At 40.4% G+C, this 17,920-nt stretch overlaps 1 protein-coding gene and 1 pseudogene across 2 annotated transcripts in view; both read right to left on the bottom strand.

The window, feature by feature from the left end:
* Window positions 1-16,738, bottom strand: part of LOC146465909 (putative leucine-rich repeat-containing protein DDB_G0281931) — a 31,009-nt pseudogene extending 14,271 nt beyond the window's left edge. The window contains exon 1 of the transcript XR_014868178.1: window positions 16,629-16,738. The product of XR_014868178.1 is annotated as a putative leucine-rich repeat-containing protein DDB_G0281931 (transcript). The remainder of the gene's footprint in view (window positions 1-16,628) is intronic.
* On the bottom strand, window positions 17-17,863 carry LOC146465911 (uncharacterized). Its single transcript, XM_085128079.1, has 2 exons — window positions 16,629-17,863; window positions 17-5,585 (listed from the first exon to the last, which is right to left on the bottom strand). Exons 1-2 carry the CDS (start codon window positions 16,822-16,824, stop codon window positions 2,368-2,370), a joined length of 3,414 nt encoding a protein of 1,137 aa, XP_084984205.1. The 5' UTR covers window positions 16,825-17,863; the 3' UTR covers window positions 17-2,367.
* Window positions 17,864-17,920: the final 57 nt, after the last annotated feature.

Genomic DNA, 17,920 nt, shown 5'->3' on the forward strand with positions numbered 1-17,920 from the left:
AAGAAACGACACCAGGTAACCTTTTACCAGCTTTATTTAGTGATTTACCTTATTTGCTCACTTACTTATCACTTATCACTTGGTTATCATTTTCAGTCCGAATCAGTCCATATACAAACTCTTATGCAATAGTCATTTGTAGCAGTACCCATCCCCTCTGGACTGACCGTCTCCCCGTCCCCCGGTCATAGGGTCAGCCAATCAGACGAGCTGAAGGTAAGCGCTGAAACCGATGTGACAAAGTAAGATGCCTTGGGTTTGGTCTTGACTTTGTAGTTTTGTTCAAGCAATCGACTGTACGCTTCGCTTACACATATTCGTCCGAAAAATTTGCAAAAGGCAGAAAATCAGGATTGAATCATTTTGTAAAGTAAACTACAAATTGCTAATAAACGAATAGAATACAAAAATACCGAATTGCCCCGCGTAGGTGATAGATTTCTTCTTCACGTGTGAAGGAGAAAGAGTAAAATAAAACTACTTTTTTTTCTCTCACTTTAGTAACCTGCAAACTCTCAGCATCTTTGAAGTGTTCGTGTGAGCACTCTTATAGCAACGAAAACAATTATCAGAAATGTTTTAAACATTTCGTTACCTATTCACCTTGTGTCGGGCATCAGTGACAGCGGTAAAGAGATTCTAGCAATGACGTTTCGAGCGTTAGCCCTTCGTCTTGATTCGCTCTAACGAAGCTCTACTGCTTGAAACGCCAACTGTCGCTTCTCTTCGTAAAACTAAAAATCTCGGCCCTACGGGTCTCGTCTTTGGTCTAAAAAACAAGGGAAGAGCCCGGAACCGAGGGTCCCTCCCCCAGATTCGCTACTGCTCCTTGCACTACTTCCAGTCTCTTTCTGGTTAGACGAGCGTGAGAGCTAAAAGAGCGACGTGAACTCGACAGTACTGCAACTAGCAAAAAGTAAGAAAAAATCATTTTTCTTCCATCGTGCGCTAGATCCAATTCTGTTGTTTCCGTCACGAACAAACACAACTCGCCGCCCAACTAGTTAGAAAGGGACTGATAGCAGTCTAAGCATTCGTCTCCTTTGTCGGTACTCATAACGCTTTAAAAATGGCCTCACAATTGTCAGTCTATGGGTAGAAATTTCAAATTAAAGCTCTTAGGCATTACGTACCCGCGGTGCTGGTTATATATGGGGCATAATAATAATAACAATAATTTACTTTTATATAGCGCAAACCTCTATATGGATATATTCAGGTGCGGTTCACAATATTGTTAAAATAGAGTAATGTTAAGAGCAACTAAGAACACAAGAAGCTATTAAAAACTACAAGCCCATACAATCAAAGGCAGCGATTACCTAGTCAACTGCATATGAGCAGTTAAGCCTTTTACTGGCTACTTAACTAAGATACCACCTAGCACAAATTCTACTAAAAGAGACCTTGACCTATTAAATGTTGGAAATGTGCGCTTCGTTCGTCGGAACATTTTGCACGTTTCATAATTATGCTTTTCTATAATATGGAAACGGTCTCCGCCCAGAAGATCTCGTTAAATAATTGTTAGTTATGCTATGCCATAAAACGTAGGTCATAAAAGCAGTGTATACATAATCACTGGTGGTACCACTGGCTTGAATTTTATATCGAATGGGTAGCACATTCCTGTCAGTGGTACTTGTTTACCTCTCGACATGTAATGATCATTTTGTGAGTCATCATCAAACATCCCATATTGATCTCCTTGTCCATTTCTAACTAGCGGTGACGAAGGGTTAAGACGAACGACAAGAATCTCTCCAAGCAGCAGTATTATGCACCATAAGCATCCAAACGATAAAGTTATTGGAGCGGTTCCCTGTAAAAATATACTTTGATTCCTTCATTGGAGTAATGTCTTAGTCGTATTCCGTCTAAAAAAATTGACACCAATTAGCCATATGATAATTATCCAGTTTCCAGAGTCCAAATTCGACTCTCCAGTGTGTGGTCTCTCCTTTCGACTCCTGTAATGTGATTCTAACCATTTTAAAGTCCCTAGTTGAGAATCACTTTATCGAACTATGTATCATGCTATGCGTTATGGTTCTAACCTTTGAGTCTGTAAAATGACAGCTGTCGTCCGGAACTTTTCTAATATTGTTTATTACGCTGTAGAAGGGACTTCATCTGTAGAATTAACTAATTATCCGGGTTACTGTTCAGTTGAATGTGTGGAAGGCCCTGCTCTACTTTCGAGGATCAAACCGGAGTTTGTGGTCGTGACATATTTATGTGCGACTATTCTCATTCAAGGAGCACTACGTTCTTGAAGTATGAGTTGTTTGTGCTTTAACTTTCTGTTTATCAGAAAATTGAGATTGAAAGACGTTAAACTCCAGTCACATGATTGCCAAGCTCCAACTATTCATCAAACGTCCCATACAGTTCCTCTGGACCATTGTTAATCAGTGGTGATGTAGGGGTATCTATATGCCTGTCAGACACGCTTTGCTCGTTTTCCTCCTCCCGAGATGCGTTATCTAATTCCTCACTATGAGACACCGCTTGAGGATTTTCTATCACATGAGCCTTTCCAAGCAATAGAATAATGCAAAAGACTATGCCGCATAGTAGAACGACATTTACCACTAAAGTCATCCAAATGATAGGAGAGGAGGATTCCTTGTCCAGAACAACATACCTTATATTCACAAACGAAAAATGAAGGGTCAAAAGAACTAGGGTCTCAACTGAGTTTTCCAAAGCAATGGCTTGGTAGGAATCGTAGAATGGTCTGAAACGGAGCTGGAAGCAAAGGGAGACCAACAAAATAAAACAAACTGCAATCGCCTGAAACGATGAGGCCTGCGGGATGAAAGAAAGCGAGAATGCAACTAGCATACGCCTTAGAAGAAGTACTATTTCAAAATAGGAACGGAATTCTCTTCTGTATGGCAAGTAAATGGAACCGAGCCAACTGTCCAAAGCTTTTTGTTTTTGTGGCGTCAGTTGGTCTCTCATAGAAACTTTCATTCGAAGAAGAGGTAAGAATACTCCAAAAGGTACCCCAATTACGTACAGTACCACCGCAAGCCAACCGAATGTCTGTAAAACGTTGTAGAGATGACAATTGCACTCTATCCATGGTGCTTCCAGGAGGTAATGATAGCCATTATCGTCTCTGCAGGGAGCCAAAACTGAAGCCGTTTTCTTTACAATGGGAAAATACATGAGATTCAACGACACGATAGATAGCTGTGAACAGCTATTCCGTAATGGCAATCGTCTGTCAAGCAAATGGCGCAGTCTGAGGATAAAATAGCAGATACCATAATATAGCCAGATAGCCGCTATACAGATTACTGGCAGAAGGATAACAGAGAGAAGCTCGCCCAGAGGCGTAAACAAGCTAGGCATGACACAGGCCAAGCCAGAGAAACGGAGGTTAAGCACACTGCTAATGTATCGCTGCGTTTCGAGGACTTCATTAGGCCAGACATCAGAGTTGGAAATCATAGCATCCAAGGTCTGGAAATAAAACATGCTGATGTTGAGAATTCCTTGGGCAGCCTTACCTCTTCGAGCCAAGCCAACAATTAGAGCTATTACATTGAGTTCGAGTAACCAGCTGGGGATGAAGTGAAATGTGGCTAATATCGCTAAAACAATGATTTGAAGAAAGGCGAATACCACTGAAAGAGAACGTATCTTCTTGTAAAAAGCTGTAAAGGCTAGAATCAGAAGCACCATTGTCAAAACGACAAGTGCTGCTAAGATGTAGACACTGGTCTTCATTTTCGGGCAGGCGTAGCAGAGGATGCCTTGCTTGTAGTACCCATCTTCACAGCGTGAACAAAATCGACCTTCACTGCCATTACTACAGAGGCATGACTTCCTACAAATTGTATTTCCCTCCTTCAACGAACAATTACAAGTGCCTGTTGGATTGCATGATGTCTTTTCTAGGTGATTGATACCCAATGCTCGTGAGCATTTAACCAGATGAGTCACGTTCTTACCAACTGTTGATGGCCAGTATCCCTCGTTCATTACCATGTCCTTCGCCGGGGACGTTTGATTTTGACACACCGCCCCTGCCATACAAGGCAAGCAAGTTTTCCTCGATCCATAATACCCAATATCGCAAATGCATAGACGATAACGAAAATAGCTGGGATCTACGATCACCAATCCATTATTGTACGTAAGACGTAGATTGGGGCATTTGAACTTGTCTGAACGATTTCTGTGTGTTAAAGTTGTAAAATCTACTTTCATAAAGCTGGGTAATGATTCAAGGTCGTCTGCTCCATGCATAAGTGAATTATTTGAAATATCAATGAACTTTAGGGAAGGTATCGTAATTTGAGGAAGTTGGCCTGAAAGGTTGTTTGAAGATACATCAACATCAGAAAGGAAGAACATATTTAAAGCACTGGGCGATGGAATTTCTTTAGACAATCTGTTCTTACTAAAATCTACAGAGATCAAGTTTTGAAACTTTCTCCACAGCTTTTCTGGGATTGCCCCATAAAAATGGCATTCACTGATATTAAGGATTCGTAAGTTATATAATGGTTTAATTACATCGACGAAATCGTCGAAACTCGAAGTAAGCTGTTTGTTATTAGCCAAAATCAACTTTTCCAATGATGCGGACTTAAACTGGAGTCCTTTCTCAAACGACGAAATGTTGTTCCCACTGAAGTCAGCATATTTAAGCCTAGGAATTAAGCCAATACTTCTTGGAATTTGTCCACAAAAATTGTTACCTGCTAAGTTTAAAATGGTTAATTTTGTCATATTTCCAACTGTTGAAGGGATGCCTCTTGTAAAATTGTTTCCTTGTAATTGACACTCGATCATTTCAGGGAAATATATTCCAAATTGGTCGGGCAGAGTTCCACTTAACCCAGCATAAGAGAGGTGCATGTAGCGTAAAGAGGACAGGTTAAACAGGTTTTCGAAGCCACTGCGTAAATATGTTGCAGATTGAAGTTCTAAGTACCAGAGCTTTTGCAGTTTCGCAATGCTTTTTGGTATTGAGCCATTTAATCTGCTTTCCCCTAGACTAAGCACTTGCAAATCTGTTAAGTTTCCAATGCCCTCTGGAATTTTCCCATAAAGACGTTCTCGGCCTACTTGACAACAAAGTTGGATTTTTACCAGGGACCTCATCTGCACCAAACGTTCACTGGGTATCCGGCCGTATAACTTGTTAAAGCCGAGATCAACCCGGAGTAAACTGGTCATATTGGCGAAAAGAATGTTTTCGATTTTACCATGCAGCCCATTGTTCCCGCTAATACACAAGCACAACAGATTACGTAAGATCCATAGACTTCTAGGAAGAGTCCCAGACAAGTTGTTTTTCCTTAAGTTGACACTGACAACGTAGCGACGTGTGTGATCGCATGTGATTCCGTACCAAAAACAATGAGGTACTGAGTGATTTCCCCAGTGTGTTCTGTTCTTCCAGTTATGTCCATCCGTTTGGTTGAATATCTCCATGAGAACCGTCTTTTCTTTCTCGGGTGTGAACGTTTTATCTAGTGTTTTATTCTGGATTGGAATGTCTACTAAGCAACCATACGCATAACTGTAATCGTAGTTTAAAGGTATAAGTTTATGTTCCACATCTAGAAAAGAAACAAATAATACTTCAGTTATAGGTCTTTTAAACCTTATCAGTACTCCTGAGAATTAAAAGCAGTCCTGTCAAGCTGCTTTGATTTGTTTCAGTGTCCCCGAGAACAATGTCAACTGCTGTTAGTAGAGAGTGCGAGCTTGTTACGGTGGCCCTCTAACTACCATAAAAATGGTTGTTAAGCCTCAGTCAAACAGACGTAACAATTCACCCAACATCGTGCAACATTGCCGCGGGTTGTTAAAACTTGTTGTGTTCGGGGCTGGTCAGACAAACGCAACATGTTGCTCCACATACGCCTTTTCTCTCTTCCCTCTACAGTGGTAATCTTTATTTACGAAGGACGACCCATAACACACATGTTACTGGAACAGAAGCATCTCCGTTTCTTCTACAGTCCACCGCTTCACCGATTTGCCCGACTTTGATGATTTATTACCCTTGACCACTTTCCTTTTTTAGTTGTTTCTGAGTTGTCAGTTACCTTCCGGGTATCTCAGGAATTCAGTTATTTTACCGAAATCCATATTTCAATCAAGTGTTTAACATGATTTGCACTTGCGCCAACCAAACAATGTTGAGAGTATCGGTCACACAAACGCAACATGATGAAACAATCCCGACAACAATGGAAATGTTACACGAAGTTGCGTAAAAAGTTTGATCTAAACCAAACTTGACGCAACATCCACGCAACAACATGCACCATGTCGCCACATGTCGCAACAGAGTGATTAAAAAGACGCAACATGTTGTGCGCAACAAGATTGCGTGATGTTGCGTGAAATGTTGCGTCTGTTTGACCGAGGCTTTTAGTATTCTTCAGTGGTGATGTTGTAAGAGTACAAGTCAGAGTTAAAAGTTCAAGTTAGAGTTAAAAGCAAATAAAGCTTGTCGACACCCTTAATTTTTAACTCGTGAATGCGCGTATGCGCAATAAGCGAGTTATCGTAATGTGGGCAAAATTGCCACTCGCTCGCTCGCTCGGTGTGTCGAAAACTTTATATCAATTTAATCGGAATTTAATCAAAATCATAAATTATTCATTAGTCTACGTATAGTGCATGTATTATTCACCATCAGCCGGCAATACGGGACAAAAAACAAGGACGTAAAATCAACCTAACGAATAACTTATTCTTAAAAGAAAACAGCTAGTACTAGTAGATGTGTTGTTTGATACTCCCCCCGCTTAGAAAAAACAAGGGAGGAGCAAACATGAGACGCAAACATGAAAGCCTTTAAAGGAGGTTACCCTAAAAATCCGAGGAAATTACGTGAGTGAAGGAATAGGAAATTCCACAGTGCGGTAAATCTCCCTTCGGTTTCAAAACGTTATCGATAAGATCAGGACGTAACTGACACCGAATTTAATTTACAGTGTAGCCGAACACAACACTGAACACTACACTTCACGCATTTCTGTCCTCGGCAGGAATCGTTCAATTAACTTTAAAGATCCAAGGCAATTCCAAACGCAAACATGAAAACCTTTTAAGGAGCTTACCCTAAAGTGAGTGAAAGAATAGGAAATTCCACAGTGCGATAAGTTTCCCTGCGGTGTCAAACCCCGGGTGTCACACGTAATTGATAAGATCAAGACGCAAACAATGAATGTACATACAGCTGAACACAACACCTCACGCATTTCTATCTCCGGCCGCAAAATGCAAACGTTCAATCACAGGCGGCCCAAGCGCGAAATAAGAGGAATAAATGACACGTACGCGAACGCGACTCTTGCCTTCGGGTTTGATTTAAATACCTAAAATTTAATGTTCTGTTAATAAAACTGCCTTGCCTTGTATCCGTGTTGTACTCTTTGTTGTTTCCCGGCGTTTGAGGCCGTTTTGAAGCGTTTTCAGCGAGTTAGCGCTGGTGGTGGTTATCTACTAGATTTTTTTCTAGTGGATCACCCCCACCGGCGCTAACTCGCTGAAAACGCTTCAAAACGGCCTCAAACGCCGATTGACAAAAAGACATGAGTTAAAGTTGATATTAACTTTTGTGTTTTTTAATGTTAACAATTGTGTTCTGGAGGTTGTTTTTTGGTCAGAAACTCGTTATATTAGCAGTGCAGTAAATCACTAAAATTTTGAAACCGGAAGTTAGTTGTGATATCAGTTTAGACGCAAAATGAGCATTCTCGTCCCAAGAGCCCCAACGTTTTTTTCTAAATTTGTTGATCGAGTGGCTCTGGGTCCATCCAAAAATATCTTTTTTTTCATTGGCTGTCAAAAACCTGATGCGCTATAAGGTGAAAAATGCTACGCTTCTGCGAATTTGTTTTTACTTCCTAACACTGAGCAGTACTGAGCAATAATAATACTGAGCAAGCGCAATGGTAATTTATCACACTGAGTGTGCGCTACCGGATGTCGTGAAATTCACGACATTTGGCAACGGCAACCTGGTAACGGCTGGCAACCTGGTAACGGCTGTTACCAGGGCCTACGATCCAACCGCTGACCAGAAGATCGAAGACTCTGGGAACGAGGATGCAAAATGAGTGGAAAAGACAAAGGGAGGGGTTCACGGTTCTGCGCATGTCCATGAATCAAAATACCTTTTCGCCATTGCTCGCTATGACCCAGGCCCTCTCTCCTCAGCAGAGGTTCGATGGGGTGTTATGTGTATCCGCTGAACGAAGTGAGTGCAGGCGCAAAAGCTGAGAGGGTTGACTTGGCGGCGAACCTCTTCCAGAAGCATGTCGTTTTCTTGTACATCTTTGTCGTTTTCTTGTACATCGATAGATTTCTCGGTCATCTCTAAATTTGACAGTTTCATTCTTGGCGGAAGTCAGCATTTACTTTGTCTCTACAGTTTGTGGTTGTTAGTTTTAAGGTGAGATTTCACAATTTCTAGAAAAAAGCAAAATCGTTTGTATTTGAAGCCCACCTTGAAACCCGTGGAGAGTGGACGTAGTGCATTTCGCTTCGTGAAAGTCAACAAAAGTCACGAACAAATAATTGCTTTTTCTGGGCTTGAAAGGCCTTTTAGCTTTTTATAACCTTATTTTAAAAGACAGATGTTTCATCACAGTAAATAACAAGCTTCCCGTGAGAACTAAATGCTAATTTTAATTAGCATTTAAGTTTGGTCGTTTCGGAGTATAGAAAAAATACGCTTTGATTAACTGAATTGACAGTTTTTGTTTGGTCTCAGCTGGCAGACGTTTCCTCGATAAATCATTTCTTTGCATACACTGTCTCTTTTATCTCCACACGATCGTCGCTCGTGTCACTTGAATTTCATTCTTGTAGTGATGATTCGAGGCATCACAGCAAAATAAAAGCGTTTTCTAAACAGTCATCGTGAGAGGAACAAACTTTCCCGATTTCCAGGCATGTAGGTAAGTTTTCGTGAGTAAATCTCCCACATCGCGCAACATGACAATTTCACAAACACCCGCCATTTTCATGACATAAGTACGCACACCACCCTAGTTACAAGATGACTCCTCCGGATTGCACGCCATATTGGGCGTGGTTTCTGGCAGAGGCTCCGTCGTAACGCCGTCGCCTTCCACGGAATTTTAAGCCTGCACTCACTTTTCTCAGCGGAGCCTCTGCGGAGGAGAGAGACCCAGGCCTGTTTAATTTAATTCGTTGTTTATGAACCATTCGGAAGGGAATAGGTAACTCGAGTGGTAATTTTTTCATATGATTGCATTATTTCGCATGCAAATAACTGTAAACACATCAACCGTGGAATAAATCCTACGGGTCACCGCTAAATTCAATATCGACAATATCAGTACAATCCAGTAGCATTTTCTGTGAATTTTGGTCATCACTCATTTTGCTTGGACTAATTATAGAATGTGATTACTGAAGTACATCAGGGAGTGGGATTTTTAAGGCCATAAAGTTGATAAGAAAGAGAAATAAGGCATTTACATTTATGCACATGCGCTGAAATGTGAACCCCTCCCTTTAAAGTGAGTATATTTGGGAACAAGGAAACTGGTTTAACAGTTGAAACGATTCTTTGAGAGCCCGAGAAGTCCGGGATAAGCAGCTGAAATAGTGCCGGATATTTGAAAGACCTTGAAACCGTTCGACGGCTACTAATAACTGCTTTTTTGACGCTTGACTTAAAAATTGCCCTTTTGGACAGTTAACAGTTCAATTTCAGGCTTTTTGACGGCTGACGGTTAACCCCATTGAGACCCTCCTATAAAATAGATCAACTCTTAAAAGTGGTGCATTTACAGCTTTTAAGAGCCGATTTCTGAAATTATCAAAAATCGGGCGTCAGTCGTGAAATTTCGAATTCCTTCACATTTTGCCCATATAATCTTTATAGTGGAGTATTTTCAAAAATAACGTTAAAAGTTTCGTCAGCGTGTTATTTTTTTCGAAATCGGGCAAAGTTTGAAATACGGCAAATTAGCGTCCTTTTGGTCACGAAACGTACTGAAAATTACCCATTTCCATCTCGCTCGTAGAAAGAAACGCGATGTTCTCCATTAATGAAATGTTTACAAAATATAGACACATCTCTCTTCTTCATAATGCACTAGTTAAATTTAGATAAGTTTGAAAATTGGAGATGCTTCGGCCGTTAGCAGAAACCCCATTTCGGCAGTTTAAAAATTTAGCAAATTTCATCCAATTTCAACACAAAAGAAACCTAATTGGTACGTCAAGTTTGAATTTAAAATGAAGACATTGTTGAAGCACAACCTTTGCAGTTTACTGTGTTAAAATATTTCTGGCGGCAATGCAAAAGTACCCCGTCGAGAGACCAAAATGTGAAGGGTACTTTGACACGAGGAGAGCCTGTGAAACGAACAACGGCCGTCACGCTACAAATCAAGTCCTTTGTTAAATTATCACTTGCGACAAAGAATATGTTTTCTATAAGCTGTACAGAAATTGCTAATAGTAGCTTATTCTCTGTTGAACTTAGTAGGATAACATTTTGTATGATTTTGTCAACTCATGTATTTTTACACATGTAGAAGTCAGGATTAGGCACATTTTGCCGTTAGTTGTGTAATAGGAAACTGTTTACATTATTCTGCTTCGGCTACTTTCAAAAATACAACAGTCAGGAAATACCAAAAGTCAGAGTATTTCTAAGCTTTAATTCATCTATTGCTTGAGTTTTTAAGACAGGAAAGGCAATTACTTTAGAATTATCAAGCAAAGATGGTATAAATTCACTTAGAAGAGGTCAAAGTTAACAGCAGAGATCAGCTATGTGATTTTCGCATTGCAGTATAAATGTTTATGAAATTGCTATAAACTAGCAGTTTATTCTAGCCCTGAATTCGAAAAAACTCGCTAAGGAGGACTTACCACTGTGATCTGATCTGCAGCGCCAGTAACTCTTTTTAAACGGAGAAACTTGAAATCCTTGTAACTGCGTGACTCTTACAAACTAGGGCGTGATCAAAGCCGCGTGGGACCTGATAACCGAACTATCTTCCCACGCGCTACGAAGGCGAACAAGTAACAAACGACAAACAATTCCGTATTTTACTTCACGAGCCGTGATTTTTTAAGTATAAAATATTTTATTATTTTAGAAATTTACAAATGCCAATCAGTCGATTTATTGTCATAAAGAGCAAATTTGTGTCATGAGACGAAACGGGAAACATTGTTGTTATCTTTCCCGTTATCTTGCAATTAGTTGTAAAATAATAAAAGGCAGACACTGTACAAATATAGCGTATAATATTTCACCGTAATGAAAATGTATTCCAATTTCCAACCTTTTTTTCTTCGGAGATTTCTACATGCAGTTTGAAGGGGGTCTGAGTTTTTTAGGTCTGAGTTTTCCAGAATTGGGGGGTCTGAGTTTTCTAGGTCTGAGGTCTGAGTTTTTTTAGGTCTGAGTTTTCTAGCCCGGGGGGGGGGTACCCCTCGGAATTCTTGGTGGGGGTGTGCCGCCCGGGTCTTCAAATCCCGACCCTATTTCAGACCTAAACATGCCATTTTCCACACCCGTTTTCAGACCTGACCTCTAAAATTCATACCCGTTTTCAGACCTGATAATTATGCATCAGTGCCGAACGGAAGTTGACGCAAGGAGTAAAAGTAAGCTAGAATGACATAGTTTGTCTATTTCTTTTTCTCGCTATCAGTTAGTCGTTCCAGTTACGTACTGAGAAGAAAAATATGTTTGTAAGCTTTCGTAAATGTTCCCCGACCCAAAAACCCGACCCGATTTCAGACCGTATTTGTCAAAATCTATACCCGTTTTAAGACCAAAACGGCTCAAAAACCATACCCTTTGGGGTGGCACATACCTATATACCTTACATAGGGGAGTACCCCCCCCCCCGGGTTTTCTAGACACCCCTTGATTTGTAGCGTGATAGACTGTTCACAGTCCCCCTATTTTTCCGTGGGATTCTCGAGACCGGTACGCTTCGATGGAGCTGCCGCCATCTTGGTTTGTAAAAGCGAGCGCGATCTGGGGAGAGTGTCTAAACTACAATAAAATCTGCAATTCCACAGCGACAAACCAATGAGTGGTGCCGGATCACTTGTAGACCTGGATCAGCAAATTATCTCAAATACAAAATATTAACGGCAGACTGATCCCGACGGCGGAGGTGACGAGCTTGAGAGAACAAACAACAAAAGCTAGGATAACTGAAATATATTTGTTTTTTAAAAAAAACGAAATTTTTTGCCCGATATTTCGGTTTGCAATACAAACCTTCCTCGGGGGCTGAACGAAAAAGAAAAGTGAGAAACATAAAAGGATCGTTACAAAGAAGATTTAAAATATAAAATGCGTGACAATGATTGGTTGTTTAAGACTAAGTTACAAGTGTGAGACATGTCATTGGCGTGTTTCGTCACGTCTATTTATACCAAGAGGGTGCAATGTTTTAGCTTTGTTGATTAAATGAGCTTCACGAGCTTTTCTGACTCGACGACGTCCAACTAATCCCGCTTGAACTTATACGCAGCAAACGTGACTCAGTCAGATGTTTGTATACTATTAGGCCTCCAAGCCGACGAGACAAACGATGAAAATCAAAACATTCCCCACAAACTTCACAACATTACACGCCAGCCGTATCCACTTTTAGAACTGGCGGTGAAAGATACGTCAGTCATGCTGTCAACGCTTCAGAACTACTATTGTCTAATTGACCAATGAAGTGCTGCCGTTGCTGGTGCAATGGGCCTTTTGAACGCGAGACGGTGAGAAGCTGTTACAGTCCCTCTATTTTTTCGCTTCCCCTCACCGACTATACTAACACCCACTCCCGCTCCCCTCGGTAGTTTAGACACTCTCCCCAGATCGCGCTCGCTTTTACAAACCAAGATGGCGGCGATTCCATCGAAGCGTACCGGTCTCGAAAATCCCACGGAAAAATAGGGGGACTGTGAACAGTCTAGTAGCGTGACGGCCGTTGTTCGTTTCACAGGCTCTCCTCGTGTCAAAGTACCCTTCACATTTTGGTCTCTCGACGGGGTACTTTTGCATTGCCGCCAGAAATATTTTAACACAGTAAACTGCAAAGGTTGTGCTTCAACAATGTCTTCATTTTAAATTCAAACTTGACGTACCAATTAGGTTTCTTTTGTGTTGAAATTGGATGAAATTTGCTAAATTTTTAAACTGCCGAAATGGGGTTTCTGCTAACGGCCGAAGCATCTCCAATTTTCAAACTTATCTAAATTTAACTAGTGCATTATGAAGAAGAGAGATGTATCTATATTTTGTAAACATTTCATTAATGGAGGACATCGCGTTTCTTTCTACGAGCGAGATGGAAATGGGTAATTTTCAGTACGTTTCGTGACCAAAAGGACGCTAATTTGCCGTATTTCAAACTTTGCCCGATTTCGAAAAAAATAACACGCTGACGAAACTTTTAACGTTATTTTTGAAAATACTCCACTATAAAGATTATATGGGCAAAATGTGAAGGAATTCGAAATTTCACGACTGACGCCCGATTTTTGATAATTTCAGAAATCGGCTCTTAAGGCCCCTTAAATGCACCGCTTTAAAGTCTCCCGTTAAAATGCACCGCTTTTAAGGCTCCTTAAATGCAAGCTAATGCAAAAATGGCTCAACTTTTACAGTCGAACCAGGTCAAGCGTACCCCCCTAGATTCTATTAATGAATCTATTATTTGAAAATTGAAGCCGTTAGTCGTTTCAAGTATTCAAATCAAAATTCGATTTCTGATTGGATTATACGAACAATGCATGAAACCACAAAACCAGTAAGCCCGCCGGAAAAAAACCCTTTTCAACATATTCAGAGCGGAAATTCTTGATTTGTATAAAAGTGGATTTTCCAAAAAGCATTCTCGTAGTTTGCAGCAGTCAACGCGTACTGTCAGAGAGAAAATTCGCCATTTTCAACCAGGCACGGTGAAAATGGGTCCTGTCGGGTAAGTTAAATGATCACTAAATCAGTGGACATTTTACGTTTATACACTGGCGTTTATTCCGTTAGTTGTTAAAAAAATGAGAAAAAAAATTGGAAGCGTTTTATCATAATAAGCAGTTCTCTTTTTGAGGTATATGCAAATTAATTCAGCGAAAAGTATGCGAACTCACAGTAAAAGATGTTCATTTCAGTTGACCTTCGACAATGGCAATGACCTTCGACACATGTGTTGCGCTATTTTTCGCGGTATAATGGACAGTCTTATGAGATATATACCATACTTTTCATGCAACAAGGTGGGTAATGCTATTCATGAAAGATAAATTGGAATTTTCAGCCTGACTCATTTCAGCAAGCGCTTGACTTTGTGCTCTTCCCATGACCAAATTTGCATAATGGCTTTAATATATGAACGTGTCAACAACATGCGGGAACAGTTTGAACGAACGAGCTGTTTCAAATGTACTATAGTTTAAATTTTACAGGCTATTGCTTTTACTGTTAGCGCGGATCAATGTTCAACTTAAAAGCCAATAAGAATGGAATTTTAATTTGAGCATTGATCCGCGCTAACAATGAATGAATGAATGCATTCTTTGAAACGACTAATGGGTTCAATTTTCAAATAATCGATCCATTAATAGAGTCTAGGAGGGTACGCTTGACCTGGTTCGACTGTAAATTGAATAGCGAAATTCCAGTTCATAACAAGTTTCGTGCAATACAGGTTAACTATCTTGTTTACTCATGCAGCTACAGAAGTGTAAGCGGATAGGTGACAGATATGCTCAAGTAGCTGTGTCGAATCGAGGCGAGGGTACAACAACAACTAGTACAACAATCGCAGACTAGTTTGCTTATAATGCTCCTGATTACAATAAACCGACAATCTAGTCAGGAGTCAGTCAGTGAACTAACAATCCTTCGTACCCACTCATGTAACAGTGAACGTGATCTGAACACATATAAGGTTACTCTGAGTTAAGCCGTGCGCAAAGAAGCAAGGACACAGGAAATAAGGTCAAACTTTTTAATCAGTTTTTAATGTGCATGCGCATGCCAAGTTCTGACATCATATCTAAGTTTTCAATCGCCTTACCGGTCAGTGTAAAATGCAGACTACAGACTGCAGACTGCAGACTGCAGACTGGGGGTAAAATGCAGACTCGGGGTAAAATGCAGACTAAATTATAAAGACTATGTTTTTAAAGTTACATGTAAAACACTCGAAGTGATTTTGGTCTGTATAGGAAGCTAATAAGTAAGTGTAGAATTCCAAAAAGATATATGTAGCGTTGTTAGCGAAAAAGGAATTTGAGGCTTGCGAAAAGAACTTAGCCGATTTCATTGCGTGACTTTTGGGGACGGCGCCCTACTTCTTCCAATACTTTCAAAAATTATTTCTCCAAGAATTCGCTTCGAAATAAAGAGAAAAACCGCTCAACAAGATATTTAAATGTTTTAGTTTTGAAAAAAAAAAAATGCATTTGACGATGTGCTTTCGAAATATATCGGTGAATTTTAAAGTGCGCGGATGGATGTACTGTCCGCCGTGAATTAATTACGTTGTAAACAAACCGAGTACAGAAAACTCAAAAATTCGTATCTCGGTAAATATATGTCCTATCGAGCTCATTTTTGTCTCTATAGAAAGCTGAGTAAATGTAGAATTCAAATATGAAAAGATTTTTGTTGTGCAGATAACGAGAAAGGAATTTAGCGCTTGCGAAAAAATCGTAGAAAATGAAAACAGTTCTCACGGTTTAAAATGAATGAATACTCTCCGGGATACAACCTGCCCAACCGAACAAAATTTAATTTAATTTAGTCTGCATTTCACCCCTGGTCTGCAGTGTTCAGTCTGCATTTTACCCCGAATCTGCATTTTGCCCCCAGTCTGCAGTCTGCATTTTACACTGACCGATCGCCTTACTCTTGTTTGGTCAAGTTAGGAAACGATCCTAAGCGCAAGCAAATGCCTGGGGCATCCAACGAGAACATCTAAGCAAGTAAAACAATTGAAAAGTTGCAGAACGTTTTAGGGAATGGAATGGTATTCCTTGAATTTACGAGGTTTTGCTGGCGTTACGAAAATGCTGGACGACCTCATTTCGCAGTTTATCGACATATTTGCCCTTCCGAAGACGAAAGGAATTAGTTTTTCAGTGTTATGAAATTTTGAGCTGTCATTTTGCCGAAGAAAGCGTGAGAGTTTTTCCACAACTAAATCCGATATTTTGAGGCGAGTAAGGCCCTCCGAACAGGTATTCACCGAAATAAACCTGGAGGGGATAGGGGGTACGCCACGCTGATTGCAAACAGTCGCTCTCGCTTGATCGTCCACCGCTTTCTACAGTCGCCTATCTACATATGAGCCAAGCTAAACAACGACAATTTTTCGCTTGCATAGAAGCGTCAGTGAAGTACCTTGCCCATGCTTACAAGGTAGTCTCACCTGCATGAAAAAACGGAAGAAATTTTCTTTAACTCAGCATCTATAGTGGCAGTTGAGTTCATTGCGGGCGCACACAAACAAGAGTGCTGCTCCTTCAACAGATGCTAGATAAATCTTAAGAAATATCCACAAGGTATTCATATTGAAGGTGCTCTTTCAGGAAGTGTCGACAGTTTTCTTTTTTCGTAAAACACTATTACTTACCAGCTCTCTTTGATCGATGTCCACGTCTAGATCTCAATTCGCTCGATGTTTGGTAAGACAGGAACCTAGATCCCGCTTCTGATGAAGTTCTCGTGTGCTGTTTATAAGGAGGGCATCTTACAGAACAGATAGCAGCCAAAGCAGTAAACAAGACGGCTATCAAAAGGCACGTTTTGAAAGAACACTTCACCGCCATGATTATAAATCAGAGAAACGTACTGAGCCTGAAACCGAAACACTTCTGGCAAAGCATCATATAATTTATTGATCACCGGAAATAAATTTTAGTTAATCAGCAACTCTTGTTTGAACTTTGTCCTATGTCCAGTGGTTTTCACGTGCAGCCTCTCGTGAGCTGAACCATTGGACTCTTTATTGTTTATTTATCATATGGCACTCTGCCATGCTCTTTAGCTTGCATTCCCATGTGCTTAGTCACTCTGTTTTTTCTTCACGACCAAAGCACCACATTGAAGGTTTCTTTTCAAATTCCCTCCCATCCCACCCGTTGTTTTTCTTTTGCTTTATTTTACTGGACATAGGACTTGCAAAACCTTTCTTACGTGCCACGTTGTCAAATAGTAATCATAATATATATAGATGTATAAATTTTTACTTAGTAAAGGTCATCATTATTGTAAGTACATTTAGTCTACATCCTTTTCTATGAGTCACAATCAATTCTCCGAGAAAAAAAACAAAATCCCCATTGGTTTAGAGTTCCAACCTGATGTAATGATATGACATTAATTTAGTTAATTCTTGTACTTCTTCTCTGAAGTCAGTTGGGTTTTTCAATAAAGTTGGGAATGGGGATGAAGTGCTCCACTCGTCGCACTTTTGCCCCTTGAGCTCGACATTTTGTACTCCTGGGATATACATAATTATAGGTTAGTGGTGACCCTAGGGAGGCCCACAAATGGCCACAGCCGACCCTGAGGGGAGGCCCAACTCCCTCCCTTATATCTGTCTGTATATCTTCCATCTTTAACCAGGAACGGTCACAGTCGGCCATGGGCGGAGGCAGAGGTTGAAATGATCGAGGAGTACATAGGGCTGACCTTTAAAGTTCCAGTGGAGCACTTTGTCACCCACTTCCCCATTTTCTAGCCACACCAAGTTGTTGTTTTTGCTGCTGTTTACCGTAATAATTTTCGGTCTGATCCCAAACATGAGGAAGTTGATTAAAAAACTGCAACTTTCGGGGATGGTGAAGTATCAATATCCACTTTTTACAGAACGCAAGTCCAGCGTTTATCCCGTTGAAGCTTTCTTTTGCCGATCAATTTAAA

Source organism: Pavona decussata, unplaced genomic scaffold (assembly GCF_977016875.1).
Source record: "Pavona decussata unplaced genomic scaffold, jaPavDecu1.1 SCAFFOLD_155, whole genome shotgun sequence".
Classification (NCBI taxonomy): Eukaryota; Metazoa; Cnidaria; class Anthozoa; order Scleractinia; family Agariciidae; genus Pavona; species Pavona decussata.

Excerpts from the sequence above, each read along its gene's own strand:
- LOC146465911 (XM_085128079.1), bottom strand. The coding sequence starts at position 16,824 with ATGGCGGTGAAGTGTTCTTTCAAAACGTGCCTTTTGATAGCCGTCTTG. Across the intron at positions 5,586-16,628 it reads ACATCGATCAAAGAGAGCTG|ATGTGGAACATAAACTTATA; the intron begins GTAAGTAATAGT and ends TTTCTTTTCTAG.